The sequence below is a fragment of the Callithrix jacchus genome, chromosome X, assembly GCF_049354715.1.
Source record: "Callithrix jacchus isolate 240 chromosome X, calJac240_pri, whole genome shotgun sequence".
In the NCBI taxonomy this organism is placed as follows: domain Eukaryota; kingdom Metazoa; phylum Chordata; class Mammalia; order Primates; family Cebidae; genus Callithrix; species Callithrix jacchus.
This window is the reverse complement of record NC_133524.1, coordinates 8,749,607-8,770,715: the sequence shown is the minus strand read 5'-3', so window position 1 is coordinate 8,770,715 and position 21,109 is coordinate 8,749,607. Positions and strand designations below refer to the sequence as shown.

At 37.2% G+C, this 21,109-nt stretch overlaps 1 protein-coding gene across 4 annotated transcripts in view; it reads left to right on the top strand.

Moving 5' to 3' along the window:
• The window catches only part of ANOS1 (anosmin 1), a 191,388-nt gene that overhangs the window by 121,424 nt on the left and 48,855 nt on the right, over positions 1-21,109 (top strand). For all 4 annotated transcript variants that reach the window (XM_035287640.3, XM_035287639.3, XM_002762611.6 and 1 more), the window contains 3 exons: positions 6,073-6,295; positions 17,707-17,891; positions 20,415-20,544. In XM_035287640.3, the coding sequence (XP_035143531.3) occupies positions 6,073-6,295; positions 17,707-17,891; positions 20,415-20,544 (538 nt within the window). The remainder of the gene's footprint in view (positions 1-6,072; positions 6,296-17,706; positions 17,892-20,414; positions 20,545-21,109) is intronic.

Here is a 21,109-nt window from a genome sequence, read left to right as displayed (position 1 = left end):
TATCTCTTCTTTGGAGAAATAATGACATTCATTACATACTATTAATCACTACTCTAGAAAATATATAATCTTTGCAGACTATTTATTTCTTAGTTTTGGTGACAGTAAGGGCAAAATAAACAAGATTAATGGGCATAGTGACCATATTTTTTTCAAATTTTAAATTGAAGCCAATGATCTGGCAAAAGAATGACATTTGGCCAGGTACAGTGGCCCACATCTGTAATTCCTGCACTTTGGGAGGCCGAGGCAGGTGGATCAGGAGGTCAGGAGATGGAGACCATCCTGGTCAACGTGGTGAAACCCCACCTGTACTAAAAATACAAAAATTAGCTGGGCATGGTGGTGCATGCCTGTGATCCCAGCCACTCAGGAGGCTAAGGCAGGAGAATCACTTGAACCAGAGAGGCAAAGGTTATAGTAAGCTGAGATTGTGCCACTGCACTCCAGCCTAGTAACAGAGTGAGACTCTGTCTCAAAAAAAGAACAACATGTTTGTGATTTGTGAAATTAATCATATTAATACTTTTATAAAAATTAATTGTTATAAAAACTAAATTTACAGTTAATAATTTGCCTTCATTGCCTACATATAATTTTATAAACAGGAAATAGAACATAGAGCATATATATATATATATATATAGTCACACATGTCTTTATTCACCATAAAATTGATGGGTATTACACACATACTGATTTGAATAGGTCTTTTTCTAATATTTTCTCATTCCTTTTAACAAGTCTCTGAGTAATTAACTTGTATTATGATGTGAAGTTTTACATGCTTAATGGTCAGAAGTTATTATACTTTTGTGACACTCAAATTACCTTCGTTCACAGGATTCCTACTGGAGACCAATTTGCACATTTTCATTATATCTAGAGTATTCACATTCACACAGCATTTTCTCTGACCTGTACATAGTTCTTGCCTTATTCCATTCAATTAGTAAATCCTCATTAAACTGTTATTAATGACTTGGAGAGAGACCTTATGTACACATACCATATGTTCTCTAACATATTCAGACAAATAATATTTTTTCAACCTAATCCAAGAGAATTATGAAAGAAAATTAATAGACAGCATCAAAATCTGTCTTTGATAAATCTGCCTTTAAATAGAACAGTTAAATCAGCTCCTCTGTAAGACTGTGGCACCAAATGCATACTGCTCTAAGAAGAACTTTATTTAAGTACAGGGTATGATTCCTTAGATGCAGATTCCAGTGCTTAATCTAGAAGTAGTGGGTTGGAATCTAGTGGCTAGACATACTGTAGAAAAATGCAGACTTCCTTCTGTCTTTGGATCTTACAAAATTTTCAACAGCATACCAGAAGAATTTTGAAGTGTTAAAGAGTAAACTTGTAGCAGTGGGAAAAGAAAAAAAAGGTACAAATTACTTAATTCTTATTGAGTATGTATTGTGGGCCAACTATGCATGATAGCGCTTAGTTTTTTGTGTGCATTATTTCATGTGGTATTCATCATGTTACCTGTATTATTTCAAGATTATAAACCTGTATTAAACCATGAGTGCAAAGATGAACATATGTGTTTCTGTGTTCTCTAAAATAATCAAATCATTTTTGAATCCTTACCAAAAAGGAAAACATTCAATAACTCTCATATCAACTTGAAGATCTAAATTGTTGAGCTAATTATGATCATTCTCCTTTTATGGTCATTGGGAACACATGCTTCATAACTGTTCTAGGCCACTGTCTTTGTTTATTTCTTTTTATGTCTGCCTCAATAATTCAGTAAATAATGAAGATAAGGAGATAGGGCCTCTGTTTTCCTATCCCTCACAGTTCAAGGGTGTGGCAGTTGGCATATGGATAATTAGAATAACATATGAATACAGGATCCAAACTTTATCTGATTCTTGACTCATACTCTGTTTTTATAGGTGAAGAGTATGAACTGAGTTGATTTCAATATATCATGGTGCAAACTGAGTCACTGTGATGTTCAAGTTACCAAGGGGGAAACCCTTGCCAGATTTAATACAAGTATTTCTACTTGGAAATCTCAGCCCGTGAGGCAGTGCCCAATGATTCTGGTAACTAAGTATTTTCTTTCAGTGCCTGTAATGTATATATTTTGTTGAAAGAAGAAAGTTGGCAAACACTATATAATTGTTGCATATCTGTTAGCATACTTCCTTGATTACTAACTTAGGTTTGAAACTAAATTTAGCGCTTCAGAATTCAATGAAGTAAAACACATCTAACAGCTAACAGAAAAATGAATTGTGAAATAGAGTAAGATAGGAAAGACTTGAGAGCTGATGATGATTTAAATACTTACAAATTTTCCTTTTAATTAATTAGCTGCAAATTTGTCATAATTCAATATTGACACCATGGCCCTCTTCTAAGTTTTACCTTAAAGTTCTTAAATTAAAAAATAATTTTAGTTCAGTCAACTCATGTTATTTTTACATTTTATATATGATTACTAATACAACTTTATATGACATCTACAATTCTAGTTCAAACCTTGAAATTATAGTTTTTATAGCTAGTGTTTCTACTGTTTTCCTTTGTTAATTAATCTAAGAAAAGAACAGGCATTTAATTGTATTTAACTTGTAATGAAGTACTGATGCTTTGTCATCCATTAAATCTACAATATCAGAAATATTATTGTCACTATAAAACAATACTATTTGGTGCTGCACACATTCTCATGGTATAAAAATGTTTTGTCTTTCATAGTGTTTTTGTTTAATTGTGGTAAAACGCACATAATATAACATTTGCCATCTATCTTAACTGTTACACATATTTTAATTCAACATTGTTTGGGGAAAAGAAACTGGTGAGACAGTGGAGAATAATTTATGTTGAAATTGTAGTTTATCCTAGGGTTACTAGGACATTCCTTGCTGAAGTTATGTTTTGAGTCTTTCATGGAATTTCCAGTCATTATCAACACGAGAATCATAGGCTAAAATTAATGAAATATCTGTCTTTTTGGAAAAGAGTTAGAGACATTCCTCCCACCAACCTCACACCTCACACCAGAGACTTTGATAATGGTGAGGTTTTTTGTTTGTTTTGTTTTGTTTTTATTTATTTCTTTATTAACATACTCCTACTATTTTATCTTTTTAATTTGTTTATTTTTATTTATTTATTTTTTGAGACAGAGTCTTGCTCCGTCGCCAGGCGCCAGGCTGGAGTGCAGTGGCACGATCTCAGCTCACTGCAACCTCCACCTCCCGGGTTCAAGCAATTCTCCTGCTTCAGCCTCCCAAGTATCTGGGACTACAGGTGCATGCCACCACGCCTGGCTAATTTTTGTATTTTTAGTAGAGATGGGGGTTTGCCATGTTGGCCAGACTGGTCTCAAACTCCTGACCTCAGGTGATCCACCCGCCTCAGCCTCCCAAAGTGCTGGGATTACATGTGTGAGCCACTGTGCCCGACCTATACCCCTACTATTGTATGAAATACTGTCTGGTTAATAGCCCAAACCATTCACTGTCTCCTGCCTAGATAACCTCCTGTCTCCAGGGTATCTAAGTGCTACCAGACACCTATCTGACTACAGAGTCATGCTCGTTTAACAGTGAGGAGTAGCCAGCAGCATGCTGGCAGGTTTATCAGGTCTTACCTGGTGGTAGGGAGGCATATTCAATCACTATTGAGAAGCAACAGCAACACATGGACAGGTCTTACCAGGTGTTTTCCAGCTGTTGTCCAGTCATTACCAGGAATGGTACGGATGACCTGGTGTTACCCAGGTGTCATGATGGTACAGAGCCATATTTAGTTATCAGGGAAGAGCAGAAGGCAGCACACAGGTGTTTCCAGGTATCGTTCAGGTATAACCCAGGTGTTTCCAGATGTTACCAGTAATGAGCTATGCAGTTAGAGATCACTGTGGTGCATCAGGCAGCATGCTGGCATTGAGTGGCATGATGTTTCTATCCTCCCCTGGTCTTCTGTTCGCCAAAGCTAAGATACTTATTTCTTATATCCCTAACCCCGTTGTGACATCAAATAAACAGAAAGTATCCTCCTTGTTCATCTTCCACTTCCAACATTGAGGAACCCTGGCTGCCCTTAACTGGATGGCCTTTGCATTGGTTCAGGTAACCTGAACAGTTGTACCGAAAGGAGCTTGACATGTATAAGAGTTCAAACACATGCATACTTGCTTTTTGCCCATGGAGCAGATCAAGGCAGCTGTTCCCAGAAGGGTGGTGTCTTCCTTCATATGGGCAGACAGCATTCTGGCATCTCTCTTCCTGTGGCCCCACCACTCCCTACAGCCATGGCACCACCAACATCCAGCTAAAAAGGAAGAACACGGGTACACCATTCCCCACCATCTGCATGCCTCGGTCCACAGTGGCACAGAACTTTGCTGATTACATTCCATTCACAACAACATGGCCCCCCCTAGGTAAAAGAAAAACCGTGAAATTTAACCTGGCCACGCATGGGCATTCCAGATGAACGTGCATTTTGATAGGAGAAAAGAAAACAAATACATCTATTTTGTCAATCATTCAAGCAGACTTCATGTGTCTTTAATTGAATAGTAGTTACCATGGAAACCATCTCCCACAATGATAAAAGGAGGCTCGTGGTAAAAATTAGGGTTATGCTGGTCATCTTTTCAGGCATCTCCTATAAAGCAAAAAAGAGGGTTAGGGATAGGGCTGGGTGGAGGGCTGGGGCTGGTGAGGATGTCTTGGCCATTCTCTTCCATAGGAAAAAGGAAGGCAAAAACACAGAGAGCATCCTTCCCCTTTCTTTCCCTGGATGGGGTAGTTTTTAGAAGTCTCAGCAACTCCTCTGTTCAATGGCAGAAAAAAGCCGTTATCTTCCGATTGCAGCTCCTGTCTTAGGGATAACTGAGTGCTGTCCTGAACCATTTTTTTCCCTAAAGAAAAAGAGGCATTTAATAAATGGCTCTTTCACATTACTCAGGCTTCTTCCATAATACATTCTTCTAATAAGTCCAGGGCTTCTTATTCTCACGAATGGTTGATTGATTCTGGGCTCAACCAAAATGTCCTCAGCAAGATGCTGTTCAGACCCCAACTATGTCACAGATAACATAGGTGTGGGCTGAAATTTAAAGAAGATTCACATTCTTCTACTGCCCAACTCATTGACAATTCCATATTAAGAATAAAGGCTGGAAATTATTGAAATATGTTCAATTAGCAGGCTTAAACAGCTGTGCTATATAATACCAATAAATATGTTACCTTTGTGAGAAATGTACAGTTTTGTAGAGCTCCTGCTATTTTAATGAGTATTTATGATATATGAAAAAATAGCCAGGTGTGATGGCTCATGCCTGCAATCCCAGTGCTTTGGGAGGTTAAGGGTGGGAGGATTGCTTGAGGCCAGCACTTAAGACTACCCTGGGCAGCATAGCAATACCTCATCTCTACAAAACATAAAACTTAACTAAGGACAGTGATGTGTGTCTGTAGTTCTAGTTACTTGGGAGGCCGAGGCAGGAGGGTTGCCTGAGGTTGGGAGTTCAAGGGTGCAGTGAACTACAATTGCACCACTGCACTCCAGACTGGCTGACAAAGTGAGACCTTGACTGTAAAAAAAAAAGCGGGGGGGGGAGAAAAAATTAAAGAGAGTGACATGTTGTAAAATGAAAATGTGTGTAATGCATACAATCCAATCTGGGCCCTGAAATTGTACTGAACAGGTTTTGTGACTATTTATAATCTATTTATAAAACTATTTATAATAGTTTTATTATAAACATTATAAAACTATTTATAATGTTTTTATGACAAATGTCTTTGAACCAAGACAGCATATATGATCTGTGAATGTGGGCGTATGTACATGGTGTGTGTCTGTTGCATGCAATATAAAATCATCATTCATGGATTACATTCCTTTGACAAATCAGCACAAAATGTCACTTTGGTAGGAGAAAACAAATACATCCATTTTGTAAAACAATCAAGCAGAATTTTGATGGGGAAAAAATGTTGAACTTCCTTTCAGATGTCTTGGAAATTAGACTTCATGTGTCTTTAATGGAATATTTTTTAAAATTCTTCTTTGTCTTAGCCTCTCTTCCCCAAGAAGAGCTACGAATGCTTGACCAGCTGTGAGTTCCTCAAATACATCCTGTTGGTAAAGCAGGGGGACTGTCCGGCTCCTGAGAAAGCTAGTGGATTTGCGGCCGCCTGCGTTGAAAGCTGTGAAGTTGACAATGAGTGCTCTGGGGTGAAGAAATGTTGTTCGAATGGGTGTGGACACACCTGCCAAGTACCCAAGACTCTGTACAAAGGTAAGGAGCAGTGTTGGGGGTATGAAGAGACCTTCAGTGTCACAGGAATCTATGTGTGCCCAGGAAGGGTGTCCATCGTAGGTGTGAAAGTCTAAAAAACATAAAACCTTAAGAAAATGTGTTTTATACCACATACAGACATCTTAACATATTCACAGACCCATAGAGATTAGCCATATTAACTCCACTTGGGGCAGAGCAAGTCATTCATATTAATGCTTTTTAACTTGACGTATGTGATAGACAGCAACAATTCAGGAATATTTGTGTCTTTTTCTCCAGTCCAACTGATTCAAGTAAGCTCTACTAGGTACATTGGAAGAAATTGATGTAAATCCTTGGAAAATAGGCTGGGAGATGAAATACACTTGAAAAATACATAATAAATATACTGGTATTGTGCTTTTTCTGCTGATATAATCTAAGAACATTAGTGTCATTGTACAGATCTTAAATACTTTGATTAGTATCTTGAGATTCTAGACAAAGGATTTGCCTTCCTCAAAACAGGGAGGTTCAATTTATCGAATACTTTAACAAATGCAATAGTTTATATTCAAAAGCAGTTTCTAGAGCACTTAGCTCCTTAATATCAAGTGCTACTTGTCATTTTCTGGAAATGGGACTAATCGCTTTTAAAACCAAAATGATTCCACTGTATTATGTATAGTTTGAGATACCATGAAAATATGGTATAACACATAACATTTTGTTCATTTTGGGGGGTCTCATAGAAGAATAATATAGAGCGGCAGTCCCCAAACTTTTTGGCCATAGGGATTGGTTTCATGGAAGATAATTTTTCCATGTCGGGGGAGGGGGTAGGGGTTGGTTTTGGGAAGATTCAAGTACATTACATTTATCGTACACTTTATTTCTATTATTCCTACTTTGTAATATTTAATGAAATAATTATACAACTCACCATTATGTAGAATCAGTGGGAGCTCTGGGGTTGTTTTGCTGCAATGAGATGGTCCCATATGGTGGTGATGGGAGACAATGACAGATCATCAGGCATTGGATTCTCATAAGGAGCGCACAGCCTAGATGCCTCACATGTGCGGTTCACAATAGGGTTCACACTCCTATGAGAATCTAAAGCTGCTGATGATCTGACAGGAAGTTCGGTGGTAATATGAGTGATGAGGAGTGTCTGTAAATACAGATGAAACTTTGTTCACTCACTCACCACTCACCTCCTGCTGTGTGACCCGGTTCCTAACAGGCCACAGACTGGTACCAGTCAGTGGCCTGGGGGCTGGGGACCCCTAATATAGAGTCAGTCAGTAGGCAGTATTCATTAAAGTACAGAGAGTAATAGATGTCTTTTTCTCTGTGTGTCTCTCACACACACATGCCAAATCCGAATTGTTTCTAAATACTGGTACTTAAAAAAAATGTACATAAAGCAGTATTTACTATCAATGCCAGTTTTGAGTTATGTGCTGGCTGCCTATTTTTGGAAGTGCATGTTACTCTAACACTCATAACAATTCACATCTCCCAAAAGTTAGTTATCCTTCCCATCTTCCTTTAGCTCCCACTTGGGAATACGTTCCTCTGAAATCTGTATAATTCAATCAGGTTTTTTCTTTGTCGTTGGAAACAAGCCATAAGCACTATGTCTCACATTCAAAACAATCACTGCATTTCTCTTCTTACCTCTTTAATAGTTTTAAAGTTTTGTGTTCATACCTCTTATTTTAGACTAGCAAGTCACTTTTGCAAAATTTAAAACCATCTAACTTCTAAAGCATCTATCATTATGAAACCTTATCTGTTATTAAAGATTATATGCTATGTATGAGTAGCATTCACCATAAATATAGAATGCTTTTGGAATGGTCTTTTTAAACCCAGTTGTAAAACCCATAGTGTTTTAAAAAGATAATATAAATTAAAATATGCACTTTTATAAAAGGACTGAAGAGTTAATATGAATTTCAAATATGCCTGTTTTACTTGAGAATAAGGGGAATGTTATAAAAAGGGCCAGAATAAATGATTATGAAAAGACACTTTCAATATTAAAAGTACATTTAACGAAGTCAGATGGACTTTCGTTAAAGTAATGAAGTCACTCTTCTACTACAAATTAGCTCTTAACTTATATTTTTGTGGCAAGAGAGAATCAATGAGAATCAACTACAAATAGAATACACAGACTCTGTTGACCTGACAATGACTTTTGTGTGATGTAGACAGTCAAGTTAATAGATTGTTATTTTGCAAAAAGAGATATATATGTACAGGTAGATATTTGTTCTTGCTTTCTTCAGTAGTCCCTCAAGGAAGGCTGCTCTTCATGTCCTGGGAGCTTTGACAGTGCCTCCGAATATGTTAGTGTGTGTAAAAGGGGACAAATGAAGCCTGTAGCACCTCCTTCACTCTGAGCTAAGGAGCCACTTGAAGTCCCTGTTGGCGTTCCCAACCTATAGCCCAGCTGCTTCTTCACTCTCAAAAGAGGAGAGGGGCTGATGTCCCCACGTTCGTTCCAACCCATCTCTTGGCTTTGCGGGGAGAAAACCACATGGCCAGAGAGTGCACAAAGTAACCTTGCAATCTTAGGATACTCGTGATCACTGTCTTTCCTACCTTCAAGTTGTCTTCTTATTGCTCCAAACAAACTAATGTAAAATAATGTTGCCTCCCTCTATCTCTGCTAGGTCTGTGTATTTGTTTTTCTTAATAAGAATGGGAGTCATGGTGGGTCGATATTAACTAGTCCTGCTCTCAGTTGATATCTGCTGAAACTGAGGTGGCAGGCTATGTCTAAGGGACTTGGTAGTAGGTAGAAGAAATAGACCTAACATCTGCTCCCACCTGGGCTAGCTCTCCTGTCATTTTTATTTTAAATGTATGAAACCCTAATGGAAACACTCACTGGGCATCATTGTGTTATTATGTAATAGGCTACCTAAGGAATGGCACAGTGGCTCACCCCTTTAATCCTGGCACTTTGGGAGGCTGAGGCAGGAGTTCAAGAGTAGACTGGGCAAGATGGCAAGACATCCCCATTTCTACAAACATAAGAAAATTAGCCAGGCATGGTGGCATGTGCCTGTAGTCATAGCTACATGGGAGGCTGACATGGGAAGATCACTTGAGCACAGGAATTCAAGGTTACAATGAGCCATGATCATGCCACTGCACTCCAGTCTGGGCAACAGAGTGAGACCCTTCCCAAAACATATCTATATCTGTTATCTATCTGTTTATCTCATAGGCCAACTAAAAGATTTGTCAATATAGAATATTTTAATCTAACAAAATAATGACTATCAACTATTGTAGGCTAATGAATAACATGAGATTGTTGTACATTGTAGAGTTGAAGTGTTTAAAACTAGATACAGAGTGTGCTATATGAAAAACCAAATCCTATGGGACAAATATTGAAAACCTGTAGTTCCTCATTCATTAATTATCTGTGTATTAAAGTGTTGTTGTATAGTGCTGTTTGGAAATCCAAAATAACATTTCCTTAACATTTTCCCCAGTTTACCTTTAAAAGGGGTTGATGTCACTTAGATGGCGAAATATTGACACATTTCAGTTGAATACACATTTATGGAGTGCCTACTATTTGCTGTCATCTGTAATGGGCATTGGGGTGCAAGGATCCATGTAACACCAACCCCCACATGGTCCCGTCATTTGTTACTGAGATTGTCATGCACACAATACTCTTTAAGTGGACGAATTGTTTTCCTAACCTTTAAATATATTGACATTTACCAACCTCTGTACTATGTTTCATTTTATTACTTATTAAATTAATTTTTAAAATATTTTTAAATTATAAAAACCCATACATTCTATTTGGTCTGCTTTGTTTGTGGAAGGGAAGATGGAAAGTACTGATTTTATAGTTTCAAGAACTTTATATACTGTTCACTTGAATTTTTAAAAGCAATGGTTGTCTTGAAAAGATGACCAACAAAATTAGCTATTATATTTGATCACTGAATTTGGGCCATGCTGTAAGAACTTCACTTACCTGATGCCTGTAAGAGAGTTAACCTTCATAGACTAATGTTATAGTTTAAAACAAATAGCAGAGATCCTTTCTTTTAATAAAAGTACTAGCATTAAAGTAGAAGGCTTGGAAATATTAACATGATTGGAGATGCCTGCTGGTGTTAGATCTATGAAATGCAAACCTTCATATAGTTGCAGAAAACGCTTATCTTTTATAGGTAGAACACAAATGAGTGCATTTGTGGGCACTTCCTTTTTCTTTTCTATAGTAAGTCTATTTTATGGCTTGGTGAGACAGTCTTTCCTCCAGAGGGTGATATGTTTTACTATTTTGCTGCCAAATCCTACTGCCTCTCTTGGCTTCCAACTATAGCAAAAATGCTTTGGGCAGGGAGAACGAAAGTTAAAAAATTTTACAACGTAAAGATTCAGATTAATGTGTGGCTTAAAGTTATCTATAGTTTCCGTTTGCCAGGATAAACCAAGAATTAATTGTATGTTGATCTGTTTCTTTTCAAAATGACCTGATCATAGGGTAAATTTAATATTTCCACGAAGAATTAATATATAAAATATTTAAACTTCAGACCTCTGGAAATAGATTTATACAACTTCTCACAAGTAAATTGTCAACATTTTGAATCCAGTGGCCCAATGCCTTAATGTGATGTAAATACAAATTCCAGAGTTCTAATTAACTTTGTGAGAGATATCAAGTATTGATTAATCACTAGAACAATACATCTTGCTACATTTTAATATAATTTAGATTCATAAAAAATTAATAGTAATAATAAAATATCACAATTAGTATGCAACTGTGGATTGCTTATCCTAATTGATTTTTCTATCCATATATTTTCAACATTTTTAAAAAGTATTGGGTTTCTGTTCTTTTGATTTCAGCAGAATATTTCTTGCATTATAAAGGAAAAAGGTGGACATCACATATTGCAGGGTGCCATATGATAACATTTGTAAATTTTTCAACAGAGTCATTTAGATTTCAGATGACTAATTTGTTCAAAAATAATTTTAAAGAGAAAAATGCTAATCATTTACATAATAGAAAACACATTGAGAAGAGATTCAGTCTACACATCTGGTTATACAGTTGGGATGCTGGTTCAGCCAGTGAGGACTGTGCGCACCAGCAGTGAGGGCTCGAGGTCTTGAGTGGGGCTGAGGCCCATCTGCACGCAATTACAGCAAAGCGCTGGAGTTACTTCCAATCAAAAGAGCCAACGACCTTAATGGAAAGCAGATGGACCATTTCTTAACATGCAAATTGCGGGGTCATGCTTCATCATAATTAAAGAGATTTTTAAATGAAGAAATTTGAACTGACATCGCCCTGATGCTCATTAGGTTTGATTAAGGCTGTTGGTCCTTGAATGCTATTCAAGATTAAAACCTTACAGCATGGGGACTGGGCTGCTTGGATTGGCTTCTGGTGAGTTCAGGTTACTTCAGAGGCTATTTACTGTAGCTGTATTTTGGAGAGCCAAAGAGAAAGGTAGATTCAGAAGTCTCAGAGAATGTGCTCTATGAAGAACTGGTCATCTTTTTTTTTACTGTGCACCAAGGAATCAAGTAAATCATGAAATGTTCTCTGTCACTACTCTCTCTCACCTTATCCCATTCAGTCAAACTATTTGGCATCTGCAGGCCAACCTTCAATGCAAGAATGATACTAAATGTTGAGTATCAAAAATGATGCTAAATGATACTAAATGATACTTTGTTGAGGTTGGTTTTTTATCCCTCTGAACAAATTTTGGCGACTTTTACTTGACAAAAAACACAGAGAGCTACTTCTTTTTTTTTTTAAAGATAATAATTATCATTTTTTAAATTCTTTTTTTATTGCATTTTAGGTTTTGGGGTACATGTGCAGAACATGCAAGATAGTTGCATAGGTACACACATGGCAGTGTGATTTGCTGTCTTCCTCCCCTTCAACCACATCTGGCATTTCTCCCCACGCTATCCCTCCCCAGCTCCCCCTACCCACTTTCCCTCCCCTATTCCCCACAATAGACCCCAGTGTGTAGTGCTCCCCTCCCTGTGTCCATGTGTTCTCATTTTTCATCACTCGCCTATGAGTGAGAATATGTGGTAATTCATTTTCTGTTCTTGTGTCAGTTTGCTGAGAATGATGTTCTCCAGGTTCATCCATGTCCCTGCAAAGGACACGAACTCATCGTTTTTGATTGCTGCATAATATTCCATGGTGTATATGTGCCACATTTTCCCGGTCCAGTCTATCATCGATGGGCATTTGGGTTGATTCCAGGTCTTTGCTATTGTAAACAGTGTTTCAATGAACATTCGTGTGCATGTGACCTTATATTAGAACGATTTATAATCCTTTGGATATATACGCAGTAATAGGATTCCTGGGTCAAATGGAATTTCTATTTCTAGGTCCTTGAGGAATCGCCACACTGTCTTCCACAATGGTTGAACTAATTTACACTCCCACCAACAGTGTAAAAGTGTTCCTATTTCACCACATCCTCTCCAGCATCTGTTGTCTCCAGATTTTTTAATGATTGCCATTCTAACTGGCATGAGATGGTATCTTGATGTAGTTTTAATTTGCATTTCTCTGATTACCAGTGATGATGAGCATTTTTTCATATGTTTGCTGGCCTCATGTATGTCTTCTTTTGTAAAGTGTCTGTTCATATCCTTTGCCCACTTTTGAATGGGCTTGTTTTTTTCTTGTAAATCTGTTTGAGTTCTTTGTAAATTCTGGATATCAGCCCTTTGTCAGATGGGTAAACTGCAAAAATTTTTCCCATTCTATTGATTGCCGATTCACTCTAGTGACTGTTTCTTTTGCTGTGCAGAAGCTGTGGAGTTTGATTAGGTCCCATTTGTCTATTTTGGCTTTTGTTGCCAATGCTTTTGGTGTTTTGGTCATGAAGTCCTTGCCTACTCCTATGTCCTGAATGGTTTTGCCTAGATTTTCTTCTAGGTTTTTATGGTGCCAGGTCTTATGTTTAAGTCTTTAATCCATCTGGAGTTAATTTTAGTGTAAGGTGTCAGGAAGGGGTCCAGTTTCTGCTTTCTGCACATGGCTAGCCAGTTTTCCCAACACCACTTATTAAACAGGGAATCCTTTCCCCATTGCTTGTTTTTGTCAGGTTTATCAAAGATTGTATGGTTGTATATATGTTGTGTTGCCTCCAATGCCTCTGTTCTGTTCCATTGGTCTATATCTCTGTTTTGGTACCAGTACCATGCTGTTTTGATTACTGTAGCCTTGTAGTATAGTTTGAAGTCCGGTAGTGTGATGCCTCCTGCTGTGTTCTTTTTGCTTAGAATTGACTTGGCTATGCAGGCTCTCTTTTGGTTCCATATGAAATTTAAGGTGGTTTTTTCCACTTCTGTGAAGAAAGTCAATGGTAGCTTGATGGGGATAGCATTGAATCTGTAAATTACTTTGGGCAGTATGGCCATTTTCATGATATTGATTCTTCCTAACCATGAACATGGAATGTTTCTCCATCTGTGTCCTCTCTTATTTTGTTGAGCAATGGTTTGTAGTTTTCCTTGAAGAGGTCCCTTACATTCCTTGTAAGTTGTATTCCTAGGTATTTTATTCTCTTTGTAGCAATTGTGAATGGCAGTTCGTTCTTGATTTGGCTCTAAGTCTGTTATTGGTGTATAGGAAGGCTTGTGATTTTTGCACATTGATTTTATATCCTGAGACTTTGCTGAAGTTGCTTATCAGTTTCAGGAGTTTTTGGGCTGAGACCATGGGGTCTTCTAGATATACTATCATGTTGTCTGCAAATAGAGACACTTTGGCTTCCTCCTTTCCTATTTGAATACCCTTTATTTCCTTTTCTTGCCTGATTGCTCTGGTTAGAACTTCCAGAGAAGTCCTTTGACAAAATTCAACAGCACTTTATGCTAAAAACCCTCAATAAACTTGGTAGTGGTGGAACGTATCTCAAAATAATAAAAGTTATTTATGACAAACCAACAGCCAATATCATACTGAATGGGCAAAAACTGGAAACATTCCCTTTGAAATCTGGCACTAGACAAGGATGCCCTCTCTCACCACTCCTATTCAATATAGTACAGAGAGCTACTTCTATTAAAATCAGTTAACTTCGGGTTTTCTATCCAATCAGGAATTGGTCTTTTTGTTTTTTTTTTAATGGGAAAGTCCTATGGCCTATGTAATAAAAATGTCCTATCTTGTAAACATTTTGGCATTGCTTTATTTTCTGGTATTTATCTTTTTGAAAAATAGAGTGAATGTACATGTGAGTAATACAAGCATGCTGGAAAAGAGATCTGAATTCCTTGAAACAGTGTATGATAAAGATGGCAGCACAGAATACCTGTGATAAATCTGCACCCAAACCCAAGTGACTTTCAAGCAGAGTAGGGATTACCGTTGTTGTAATGGTCTCCATAAATGTTGCACTATTCTCTTATTTCCACAGATATATTCTTAAGTGAAGAATAAGAAAGTGGGTTTGGCTAGTCATTCAGCAAACATAGACTGCTCATTGAACATTTGCTGTTGCAGAATGTTCTCTTCTGGGACATTGTGAGGTGTGGGAATGAAGGAGACATGTTTTTTGATCTCAGGGGGCTGTGGCTTAATGGGAAGACAGGCATCATTAAATGAGTTTGCTGCAGCAAGAGGCAGTTAAATGCATGTCTTTTTCTTTTTCTTTTTTTTCTTCTTTTATTTATTTTTTTATTGCATTTTAGGTTTTGGGGTACATGTGCGGAACATGCAAGACATTTGCATAGGTACACACATGGCAGTGTGTTTTGCTGCCTTCCTCCCCTTCACCCACATTTGGCATTTCTCCCCAGGCTATCCCTCCCCAGCTCCCTGCCCCCGCTGTCCCTCCCCTCTTCCCCCCAATTGTCTTGACAGTTACAGGCTCAACATTGAAGAGGGGGCAGAAGAATAAAGCCTTTATTTCCAATTGAGAAATTTGGTGGGGAAGTGTCACAGAGAGGTGGCATTTGGTCCAAGCCTGGATATATTCAAGGGTCTACAGTTAGAAAGCAGGTGAGGCAAGACATTTCAGAGTGAAAAAAAAAACCATAAACAGGCCATGGTATTTTGAAGTACCTGGCAGTGTGTTTCTAGGAAAGCTGGGCTTAAAGATGATATCTGTGACAAAAAATTAAAGATACACCAGGAGATAGACTGATAAATAAATGGTAGCCAGTTACGAAGATGAGTGCCTTTAGGGGGATGCCAAGACGTTTCCCTTCATTCTATAGAGAATGGTATGCAATTAAAGAGTTTGGGAAGCTGAAGGAGAGAACTCCACTTCTATTTTAGAAAAGTAATCATAAAATACCAATAAGGGGACATTAGAAAAATAGATTGAGGTGCAGGAAAATAGGTTGAAAGGCTGTTGTGAAGGTGGGAACAAGGAAGGGAGTAAAGTCGGGTGGCCATCAAGGAGACAGAATGATTTGAGGATTCTTGAAAATGTACTATGCAATAAGACACTAACTGTTGTTAGCTGTAAGAAAAAATCAAAAAGGTTCTAAGATCCCCCAGACATCCTAAAGAATAAAGTTGTCATAAAGACAGATATTCCAGGAGAAGGGACATACCTGGGACAGAGACATTCAGCAGGCAGGTGGAAAAGATGGCCTACAGTTTAGCTAGGGAATTAGAGATAGATTGGAGAAACATTTACTTAGCAGCAACATGCTAATCATCAAAGTCAAGGTACCCGCATTGCTATGGCTATGCACTGAGAAGAAAAGTGTAGGATATAAGCTTGAATGAAATGCATGTCATGACAGAACAGGAGTCGAAGACTGACTTGGTGAAGCTCCAGATCCACCAGGAAAGCTGAGGATCTTAGAATAAGAATGTCCAGGGAATTTGCATATTTATCAAAACTACCTCTTTTCTCTAGCTCTCTCTGTGGCCTTTTCTAATACGAAATGTAGAAAGAAGCAGATAATTCAGAGAGAAGCCTGAGATCAGATCGTTGCCCCAGGCAACTAATTTAATATTCCTTAGACTCAATTATCTCCCATTCAACATGTAGATTATTAACCCTTTACGCACTTCACAAACTCACAGTGAGGATCAGGTGAGACAAATTTATTGTAAACTAAAGTCACTACTCAGCCATGACCTATCAGTAATAAGAAAGGAGAATGTAATAGGTACAGTGAACATTTTCTCTAAAAAATAGTTTTTTTAATCAATGACTTTTCACCATATATAAATATGCTTTTTAAAAATTATTCAATTCATCCAAATCTTTGATGACTTTAATTTTTTCTTAAACAAGACTTATCATGAATTATGATCAAAATGAAATAGGAGTTGAAATTCAACCATGTCACCAACATGCATCAAACCTTATTTTCATTTGGTGTTTGCACATTTTCCAGTTTCTTCTGTGTTTAAACTTAGAAAATGGAAGAAGAAGCTAAGCATTCTTAACTAGCCTTTCAAATGAGAGTTTTCAATGCTTTCAGCAAGTGACCATTGTGGACAGAAAATGATATTAATAGTAATTGGTGTTCTAGGTATTGATGGAACTCACCATCATGGTGCCATAGATTCTATCTCATTCAGTTAGTTTTGCATATTCTATTAGTATTACAAATTCCCTTTCTGAAATGCCTGCTATTTTGAACTGTGGTTCTTTAGTACATCAGTTGCCAGACAACTTGCATGTACAGAAGGCGAAAAAGAAATCAGAATGATTAACTACTTTAAAATGAAACACCTGTGAGAAACTTTTGAAGCAGTGCACTCACTCATGCCAAAACCAAACATTATAAATTCATTATTTTTCAATGTTTAACCATCAAGACTATAGGGAAGTGCTTGAGCAATCGATTGTGGAATCCAAAAGACTTGTACTTTGGAAATCACTCTTTTAGGAGATTTCATGTAAAGAGATTTCGCTTTGCAGTGTTTTTCTTCCTTAAATGGAAAACTCCCTGAGAAAGAAGGTAGTTAAAATCTGGAAACCATGTTATAATGACCTTAGAATATATCAATAGGCACAGAGCATGTTAAAAAATGGGGAAATTACTTGAAACTCTTTATAATGATCTCCTAGTGTGAATTCCATGTTAACCTCAAGTGAAACAACCTTGTAACATGATTTATTCAGAAGAATGCACATGAAATGATGCTCTAGAGATTACTAGGGAATAAGTCACTTGTTTAGAATCAGGAATCAATTTAGACTGTCAAAAAAAAAAAAACAAGAAATAGCTTAACTGAGTTTTACAAGATTTCAGATGTGAAACCCTGTATGGAGAGGCCACTTTTATGAAAGGAAATCTCAGTTGTCATCAGATCAGATTCATCTCTTCCATACTTGTTCTTCCTGAACTTTTACTTCAATTTGAGTCACACACAGATTGTTTTAATTGACACGGTCCTGTTTTAGGTGTCCCCCTGAAGCCCAGAAAAGAGTTACGATTTACAGAACTGCAGTCTGGACACCTGGAGGTTAAGTGGTCCTCGAAATTCAATATTTCTATTGAGCCTGTGATCTATGTGGTACAAAGAAGATGGAATTATGGGATCCATCCTAGCGAAGACGATGCCACTCATTGGCAGACTGTGGCCCAGGTAAGAGCTTCATATACACTTTGATTTTCATCCTGGAGATCGTGTCTACTACACACCTACACACATAGAGTTAACTTGCTATGCCTCAAAATAGCTTGACTACAGAAATTACTCAGATATGGAATGAACATCATAGGGGTCTGCTAAAGAAAGGATGAGGTTCATAGATAATGAATGTGCTCAGAAACTCGACCATTGGCTTAATTTGTTCAAATACACATGGAAGGGAGATAATTTTATAACCTGATCATTCACATGTATTTTCTCTAAGAACCACATTTCCGTCAGCTAAACTCAAAGCCAACTACAGTAAGGGAAATTCAACACTATGAGGAGGACTAATTTGACATTTAATAATGTAAATGCCAGTGCCTTCCTTCTCTTCTGTTTCTCCTGCATTTCCACCTTTATTCCACCCACACACTTTAGGAGCATGGAGTGGGATTTGTATCACAAAAGTACTTAGTGGGACATAACCAGCAGCACATAAATCTTCACTAAGTGCTTTCTTCTTTGTCTTAGTCAACTGAAAAACTGATATACCACCTGCATGGCAACACTCCCAGAGAGTGCTTCTTCCTATTCTGTCTTGTTGATGAGAAAAGCAAAATATTTTCTTTCTTTTTAAGAGCTATTAAATGCACTACCAGCTTCTACCCCCATACAAACAACAAAAAAACCTCTACATGGATATAAAAAGTAACAGATTCTGAATGTGAAACTGTTTCATGCCTTTAGGTAACTAAAATGCCTTCTTCACATTTATGTCTATGGGAAAATTTCTCACTTTAATTTGATCAGATAATTTTTTCCAAGGACTAGATTCCTTTTTTTTTCAGTAAATGTAAAATAAATGTCAATATTTGAGTGTTTGGAAGAAGAATATTTTCTAAATAGCAGTATCTCAAAGGGGTTAAACACTAAAATAAAACAATGTAATGACCCCAAAATAAATAAGAAGGCTGTTATAAAAACACAACAACAACATTAAATGAGGGGAAAAAAAACTGGTCAAATAAATTTAGCAATTCTATTCTATACCTATTTTATATTTTAAAAAGTTTGCTTCAGTAAAACATAAAGCTACTCAGAATACAGCCTTAAATTTCATTTGATTTGCATGCTTTCATAAATCATGGTACAGATTCATTTGTAACTTTTCTAAATTACTTAAAGATTTATGAAAGTGCCTGAACCCAGGAGGCGGAGGTTGCGGTGAGCCGAGATCGCACCATTGCACTCCAGCCTTGGTAACAAGAGCAAAACTCCGTCTCAAAAAAAAAAAAAAAAGATTTATGAAAGTAACTGACAATAAGATCATCTCTTTTATCTCCAGAATATTCTTGGAAAGTGAAAAGCTCTTTTCTTGTTGTTGGGATTATATTTTCCTGTTAATGCTACATGTAATACTTCCTTCTCTGCTAAACGCTGTGGATACCATGCTGACTTTAAGCTTTTTAAGTGCACAGCTGAAACTCTAAATGACAAAGTTGAAAGTTTTTTCTCAAAGTCTGCCAAATCAGGTAGAAAGCCATATTTACGAGTTCATATTCTTCCTTTGATCTCATAAATGTTTAGCTTCTTTTAGATATCAATGTCAATGTGACAGTCATTTTCACATTAAGTTATGAGCTGAGGTTATTACAACATCAGTTATTATAAACTGAAGTTTAGTAGTGTTCAAATCCAATCCTATTTCCCTAGTTTCATCCACAGATCCAAGTTGAGTTCAGCACCTGGTGTAGATGAGGGAATAGACTGTAGGTGGTTATTTCTTGGAATTCAAGGCACAGGTTTTCAGATCTACCAAAGGAAACAAAACACAGAACTTTGTTGAAAGCAGGTATATAGTATGAAGACTGTTGAAGTTATTTGAAATCTTAAAATTGTAGCACTAGTGACAGCAAAACCTTCTGATCTTCCCCAGTGTCTATTTTTTTCCTTTGGGGCATTTTATTGAACAAATATATGCTAACACAGCTCACCCTTTAAGATAAGGACTGGTTCTTCACAGATGTTATGTGATATACTCAGAAGTTTGTTTAAACAGTGGCTTGCATTATCATTTACTTCCAGAAATTGTTAGTGGTCTTTAAGCATGTGGATTGTTATACCTGTTTTTACAGTCATATTTGGCATGTGAGTTAAAAAGATATTTTATTTCTATAATCTGAAGATTATTTCATCTTCTTGCCTGTAATATAACAATTACTATACATATTCCCTATTGATTGAATATCTCAAATGCTGTAATTACTCACCCGATTTAAAAATAGCCCAAGCTCTCATAAGGTTTTGACTTTAAGAAATGTTTAATTCTTTGGGGTGAAATATCAGTGGTTCTTCGATCCCTGACAGCTCTCTTCATAACTGGCCATGATAAGCCCCTCTTATCAGGAGGAAGATAGCCTGAGTTGCACTGGGTGATGGGTTAGTATATTTTTTTAAACAGATACAACCAACACGTCAGAAGTCAGAATAAAAATTGACCTGTTCCCTGTGCTCTGTGACATGTCCCCTCAGACCACAGACGAGCGAGTTCAACTGACTGACATAAGACCCACTCGATGGTACCAGTTTCGAGTGGCGGCTGTGAATGTGCATGGAACTCGAGGCTTCACTGCCCCCAGCAAACACTTCCGTTCTTCTAAAGGTCAGTCCTACTTTTCTTCCCAGACATGGGATACTCACTTTGCTCCCAGGCACACATGGAATGCAGATTCACTGTCTCCATGTTCATATTTATGGTTAGTTAACAGGTGGCTTTGCTGTTTTAGAGAATGGGAGCAGATGTGTTTGAAGGTACTATGTACATTTATGGTTAAGGACAAAATTGGAATTTTACCTACAGTATATCATAGAAGATAATATAAAAGGGAGTTTTTTTAAACGTTGAAGTGGTGGGACATTTTCATTATCAACATCTGTTGAGTTTTTGCTTAAAGATATTCTGTATCAAGCACCATTCAATGATTTTCAAAGAGAAAGCCTGAGTTTTAGCTATTCTAGACAAAAGAGCCTTTCTTGAAATGATTTTGAGAATGAATTTAACTCCTACCTTTGCCTCATAACATCTAGAATTTAAACCTCTCTGGAGTCATTTAATCATCGCTATAATTTTGTTCAGTTCCGACTGTGCTGATATTTTAAAACCTCTGTGGAATCAGATGAACAGTGTGTTACATTTGTGGTTACTTTGATCTGTGATGGTTGAAGGA